The 7,665-nt window shown below is 33.8% G+C and overlaps 1 protein-coding gene across 1 annotated transcript; it reads right to left on the reverse strand.

Annotated features, from left to right (window-relative positions):
* Window positions 1-2,285: 2,285 nt before the first annotated feature.
* LOC143594823 (protein ABIL2-like) lies at window positions 2,286-6,156 on the reverse strand. Its single transcript, XM_077074039.1, has 7 exons — window positions 6,067-6,156; window positions 5,858-5,940; window positions 4,708-4,861; window positions 3,083-3,182; window positions 2,793-2,978; window positions 2,497-2,561; window positions 2,286-2,414 (listed from the first exon to the last, which is right to left on the reverse strand). The coding sequence occupies exons 1-7, from the start codon at window positions 6,154-6,156 to the stop codon at window positions 2,328-2,330; spliced, it is 765 nt and encodes a 254-aa protein (XP_076930154.1). The 3' UTR covers window positions 2,286-2,327.
* Between the last annotated feature and the right edge of the window lie 1,509 nt (window positions 6,157-7,665).

Genomic DNA, 7,665 nt, shown 5'->3' on the forward strand with positions numbered 1-7,665 from the left:
GGTACTAGCTCTTACACTTCAGCAATGTCACCTGAGGAAGGAATGAGCAAGGCGGGAATACTCCCGCCCAAATGAGACAGTCCGTACGCTTCTGGAATATCTTTTGTACTATACCTGCCAAGGTATGGACAAAATAGACAAGATCTGACCCAAGCAGCCCATGAACCAATCACAGGGTGACAGCTCACCGACAACAGTACGAGTAGGAGCACGCTCTAGTACAAAATGTCACTATCAGCCGCTGCCTACCCACCAACTCCCATCGTGGCACGTACACAGCCCATGGTTGGTGAAAAGGGAATATTATACAGCTGGCCATGTCACACTATCAGCCGCTGCCTACTCACCAACTCCCATCGTGGCACGTGCGTAGCCTGTAGTTGGTGGAAAAGGAATATTATACAGCTGGCCGTACCTGCTTGGAAACCTACCTTCGGCTATAAATACTCCAACACCTTGGAACGGTATGATCATCTTATATCATCTGATCTTATCTTCTCTAGTTATTTCTCTAGATATACACTTATATTCAGAGCAATCTAGTCTGATTCTCACGCCGGAGGGTGGTCACAAGGAGGAACCCCCCCTTCTCAGTGACGAGCTCACGGTGTCTGTTTTGCAGGTCAAGAAGAATAACCATCTTTGCCGGACCTAAACCTCGTGAGAAACATCTACTTAACCCTAAGATTATCCGTAATCTGCCGGGGCCATTTAGTGTTTCTTCACTTATGATTTCTCTCTTTCATCTCTCTCTCACCCGCTACCAACAGGCTCGAACTCGAGACCTAATGATTAGGAGGTATACTTGAAAACCATCAGACCACAAGGAGGTTGGTGACAAGTTGCAATCAATATTTAATTTATCAGAATTATTTTTATTTTAATAACTGTTAATGACACAAATAGTTTTTAGAACAAATGAACTAAAAGTAGCATTTAAACTATATAATCTTTTATATATAGAGAGATCAACCGAGTTATATAATAGATATTTATTTTTTATTCAGTTATTCGTGCGAACTAGGGCTACGTACGGTTCGGTTCGGTGTCTAGGCAAACCGAAACCGAAGTCATCGGTTTATGAAAATACAAACCGTTCGGTTTCGGTTGTTTTGGTTTTTCGGTTCTTTTCGGTTTTGGTTCGGTTATAGTCGGTTTATTTTAATTTGTGTAGACATTGCAAAAAAAATTAAAAAATGAAGATGATAATTTAAGCTTTTAAGAGTGTATTGAACACAAAATACAAAATTAGACGCATATTACGTGGAACCATACGTATACAAAGTTGATAGAGTAATATAGTTTAAAATTCAACACGGTCTTAACCAAAAAACACAAAAAAAAATTAGTTATAATCTTCATTCATCATCTTGTTCATCTTCAAAGTTTAATCGTAGTCTTCATAATCTTTCATCACCATTAATCGGTTCGGTTCGGTTTTTTTCGGTTTTTTAAAAATGGAAAACCGAACCGAAACCGAAAATTCGGTTTTTTAAAAAAACAAAAAATTAGCCGTCGGTTAATGCTTCGGTTCGGTTTTTTATGTTAATTCGGCTTTCTACATGTTAATTTGTTAACTTGTGTTAAGTTCATATACAGTGAATTAAGCGTAAATTGTATATCATCTCTAAATAAAATAAAGCCTTGGATAGGTATCATTTATGGTCATTGAAGTCTTCTACAAAGATCTACTTAATCCATCGAGTTGTTCCAACGAATCAAAACGACCTGTGGTGATTATTGGAATTCCATGTAGGTTCTCTGTGAAATACTCGTTCGGTTGAGGGCCTCCAAACACATCGTAAGCTAAACTAGTGCTGATGAATAACCATCCGCAATGAATAGGGAAGGTATAGTGATATTATGGATGACCTAGTAGCGAATACGGTAATAATAACAGTAAAAAAAAAGCGTGATGTCGTGCTTTCAAACATATTAAGCTCCATATATCCTTGTACAATGATAAGAAGATCGAAGCCGTAAAACATTCGATCAGTAAATTTAAATTATTGAAAAAGAATGATGTAGTTACTAAATAATTTCTTTATTCTTTTTTTTTTAATTTTCTTGATGTAAGATAATGCTCTATTCAATAAAAAAATTATTTAATTTCATATTTCTCACCTTTGGGATCGAGTAAATATAAAATAATAAAAAATATAATTGTATGATTTTAAGTATAAAACAGTTTAAGCTAAATCGTAATTATAGTTTTCTAAAAGAAAATATTTATAATATTTATAGACAACATAAGATGAAAAATATAATTTATTAACAATATAAATCCCACACTAATACTGAATCTCACACAACAAACGACTCCAACATCATTTTCTCCTTCTAATGATCGATAAGATCTCACTACTTGTCATCGACTTCCTAGAGAATGCACCACGTCTATTTGTCCGCTTCTCCTGTAGAAATTTCGACCAACAATTAACAAGTTGTGAAAATAACGAATATATGGTTTTGGCTGATTATAGGAATACTCATTACCTGTAACTGGAACGATGGGACTGGAGGTTTTGGTTGGTTTGACAAGTTATCGCGGACTGGCAAAGCTATAATCATATAAAAAGATATTAAGTCACCGAATATCTGTCAAAAAACATTCGTAAAACAAAATATGTGGTATATAGTATCATATGCTTGTTTTTCATGTTAGTTACCCGATAAGTAAGTAATATCGTAACACCAATTCAATAAAACATTTTTGAACAATGACATTAGTAATAAAAATTCTTGAGTCTGGCTCTGCTAAAATATTTATTGTTCAGATATTAGATTACTACCTGAAAGCGACAAGGAAACGGTTGCCTTGTCATCGTTATCATATTCACCATATTGAGGTGACGACTTGTATATACAAGTGTAAAAGAAAAGCGGAACTTCCTCGTCAATTTTAAATTCATGCTTATTATTTTCAGTGTTTGCAACAATCTCGCCACTTGAGTTTTGAATCAAAACATCTGAGACGGCTGGTGGAAAAATAAAAATCATGTTAACAAATTAATAAAAAGATATATGTCATAAATATAGATATAATAAAATGTTGTCAAAGTAATAAAGACAAAGATCTTACGAGGTTTTAAATAACGAGAATTGTATCGTGGGATGTCTGGTCTCCATGTTAGTTTAGCTAGAGCAAGCTTGTCTATATATTCTTGAGAGAGAGAAAGTTTCTGGTTGAATAAAAATAAATTTTAAATATAGTGAATATTATCATTTAATTGACTACTTTTACTAATTAATTTTTAAAAAAATAACATTTTTTATAAGACTATGTGGAGTGGAGTGACTACAAAATGGACCGTTTTACACCATATGACGCCTAGTCAGCAAAGTGTGAGTTTTTGTTTTTCAGGTGTAATAATGTTGTAGCCCAATATATATATATATATATATATATATATATATATATATATATATATATATATATCACACACACAACATATATAATAATAATAATACACACACAATACAGGCGATGAAAAACAATCCCCCCCTCCCCCTATCGTCCCATTTATCGCCTGGAGGCGGTGTTCAGCCCAAAAATCACCCTATTTTCTGTGGTTTTGTCGCCCACTGCATGTAGCCTAAAGAAATTCTTTAAGGGGCATGTTAATTAGTTTCTTGCCGGTATAAGTGAAGTGAAATGCTATGTGTGTAATTTTTTATAGTCCAAAAACCTTTTTCTTAAAATTAGTGTCAAAATATTATTAAATTTGCTATAATTACTATGTAACAATTTAATTAAGGACTTTAGTGTCGCTAAGTCTCGATTAATCCATTTGGCGGAACCGCATTGTCCTTGGCATTTGGGTTTTCTTTAGTTAAGATACCGTAACGAACATAACGGAAGCCGACCAAACACCAATTTTGTGTTCACAACCTCAACGCTCGGGTTTATATTTCCCCCTTTTTTTAGCTCGTGCACTGTAACAAATGTTACCGAAACCGACCAAATTCATGTCGAGTTACCACCTCAATGCCCAGGACCAACAACGTTCGGCTTTTACCACCGCCCAGGTTTACCGACCAAAAAAACGTTGAATATTTTGGTTTTAGTTCCGGTACAATAAGGCACATAACCGACACTTGCCGAATTCTCGTTGACTTGCATACTCAATGCTTGGGTTTTACCACTGCCTAAGTTTTACCTATCCACCCCGGCGCAACCGCAACGGGCAGAACGCTAGTTTCTAATAAAACTAGAAATAAGCACCTTGCGTTGCGACAAGAACGTAAAACCATGAAAAAGTAACTAAAAAACATTTTGTCAAACACATGTGCTGAAGCGACAGGTTTCATCGAACACATGTGTTGAATGCGACATTGGACCCACACTAAATGAAAAGTACACGTAAAAACGTTCAACCACGCACGCCTGTTTCGGTGTGTTAACATGTAAAAACTGGACCGAAACGTAAACATAGAAAATAATAACTAAGTCGACTTAGGACCTGTGCATTGCGACGGAGCCGTTAAACAGGGAAAATAAACGTAAAAACGTTGAACTACACACACGCATCGTGTTAACTCGCAAAATTTAGACCAAAACGTTACCTAAAAATTCGTAAAATGATAAGTACCGGAGACCAAAGTTGAAAGTGGAAAAGTGTTGGGGTTAATAATAACAAAATGGTTAAATACTTCTAATATTTGATAACAAGTGTTGACTAAAAAAAAGTCAAAATAACAACAAACCTGTTTTAAAAGATTAATTCTGACTTCATATTGAGAGATTGTGTCTAATTCTGCTTCAGAAATATGGTGGTCAAGATTGGCTGAAACACTTCCAAGATGATCCACAACTGCAACCACTGCCCTACACACATACTCCTTGGTGCTCTCCACAACTCTACATGTAAACTTTTGTTATTATTATTATTATTATTATTATTATTATTATTTGTGCTTTGTATGTTGTACATCATGAAGCAAGTGTTGTACCGAAGGGTAGTATGGTCTTTTTCTTCTATTAAAATAAGATATAAAAGAAAAAAACAACGTTTCTCGTTTCTCTAAGAAAAACTAGACTGGACTGGTTATTAAATCGACCGTCTTATCTTCCACTAGTTGGACTAACGTCATAAATAACAGAGTGAACTGTGGTTTTCGTCCCTGTGGTTTGTCCAAATCTGCGGTTTTAGTCCAATAGTTTCAAATTTGCGATTTCGTCACTGTGGTTTTATTTCACTTGCAATTAAACCCGGATTCATTAACCCCATTACTTTGGTTGTTAAACCCATCAGCGTGCCCCTCACGTGAGGGGGCTTATGAATTAAGATTGGGGTTTATTTGGGGAGAAAAAGGACAAAATTGCCCCTCACGTGAGGGGCATGCTGATGAGTTTAACGACCAAACTTAACGGGGTTAATGAATCCGGGTTTAATTGCAAGTGAAATGAAATCACAGGAACGAAAATCGCAAAATTGAAACTATTGGACTAAAACCACATATTTGGACAAACCACATGGACGAATAACGCAGTTTACTCTAAATAATATATACTTTATATAACTTAATATGAAACTACATCTTTTAATGTGTATTTGCAATTTCAACAAAATACGCACGTAGACTATTATAAGAAAAATATATACGTAGACTAATATAAAAAAAATATACCGTCTTTTCAACAAAAAAGAGAGATAAATTTACTCCGACCATGTAGTTCACCGGTTACAAGTAACCGACTAGTTCAAATGGATATATTAAATGTTTTTGAAAGTACATTCAAGAATATAAGTAGATACAACGATAATGACAGCTTATATGTGACATAGATAGTATCGTACTATCGTATAAATATATCAAAAACTTATTATACATAAATAAATAAGGAAAGACTTACAAATGCTTATTACTAGAATTTAAAAAACTGGATTCACAGTATCCTGCTGCTGCATGAAGCTGTGAACATAAATCCTTCAATTCCTGCATTCAAACACTCAATAAAAAGATGGTTTTTTTATGGGTCGGTTTGTATTGATGTGTCGTCCTATCTGGTTTCTTACGACAAATTATTATTTGTTAATTGAAAGTGAAATGAAGTAGGCTTACTTGAAGAGATTTGCTGAATTTTGAGTGGTTTTGTGGTTCAGTTTCTTGTTCTTGCTTGTAGTTTTGAGATGAATGTGAATCCTCTTCCATTGTCTTGCTTGTAGTTTTCAGTTTTCACAACTGTCTTAATGTCTTCTACAAATGTCTTTGTCTCTCCATATAATATATATATATATATATGGGTTCAAATGGAAATAATTAAATATAATATTTGATTCACTAGTAACTATAATATGGAGTGTTCAATGTTCATTAGTTTGGATTAGGGTTATTTAAAAAGCTCGAGGCTTGTGACTCTATCGATAAAAGTTTTGAATAAAACTAGTTAAAAAAACTTGATTTGAAACAACTTGAGCTGAGTTGACTCATTTTTGTAACCGAGCCAAAATTGACCCCGGCTTGGCTTGGGTATTGGCTCGATCTTAGGCTCGCTTAACTTCAAAATCCAGCTCGAGCCTAGTCGGGTTTAACTCGTGAACAACCCTAGTTGGCAGCCTTTTGCAGTGTATACGGGTCATATAGCCCCTATAAAAGTCGTACAAGTTTCGTGTCTCGTATAGCCCCTATATGGCTAGTACCAGGTAGTTCTTTTTAATAGACACGTAATTTAAAAGTATCTATTTTACTCTATACTAATTAAACAACCTACGAACAACAAGAGCGTTTCAGGGTACCAACGTTTCGAGAGACATGCATCAAAATAAAGTCGGCACCTCGAAATGCACATGTTGTTCATACGTTGTTTTCATATGTAACAAATATGTACTTTTACATCATGTGTTTTTATCTTAATACCATGTCAGCTATTATTTCATATTTATATTAAAAAATAAATAAAAAAATAAAATAAACATAGAACTATACGAGTCGAATAGGTTTGAAATTATGTTAGTTTGTGTCTTCAAATGTTAGGTATTGTTTCATTGTCTTATATAACCTCTATACGAGTCGTACATGCTTCCAGGTTGTTCTTTACGAGTCGTACAGGTTTACATGGTGTCTAAATAACCAATCCGGTATGTTTATAAATTATAACCCAAGCCTTTTAATAGTAGTTTTAAAAGCAAACCATTTCATTCTCAAGAGACCAAATAAGGATGTATTGTTGGCACACAATAATTAACATCCAACAACAAGACAATATTTTGGCCAGTACACTCTCGTGACACTTTTCTGCTTTCGAACCTTTTGTTTTTCTTTTTATTATAAAAATATTATATATATATATATAAATATATATATAAATTAAATTATAGAAAATAATATTCATTTGCTTTAAAGAATAACTCATATGAGTTGTTTTTATGGAGAATGTTTTTATTTTATTTTAATAAATGTATTAAATAAGTGAAAGTAAAATTACAAGTACAAGAATTTAAAGCACTTAAAAAATGAATTTAAAGCACTTAAAAATGAATTATAGATGAAAAGGGCTATTAATAATTTAATATTATTATCATGTGATTGGATCACAGGAGTATAGGTCCCACAAATCACATGTAATTCTTCTATTTAGTATATATATTTTTTAAAAACATTTCTTTTTTTTGTTAATAAAAGTGGAATATATTTATAGGTTAATGAGGTGATTAGAGGGTA

This window comes from Bidens hawaiensis, unplaced genomic scaffold (assembly GCF_021521415.1).
Source record: "Bidens hawaiensis isolate Kalapana, Puna unplaced genomic scaffold, B.hawaiensis_p1.1 tig00044222_1, whole genome shotgun sequence".
Taxonomy (NCBI): Eukaryota; Viridiplantae; Streptophyta; class Magnoliopsida; order Asterales; family Asteraceae; genus Bidens; species Bidens hawaiensis.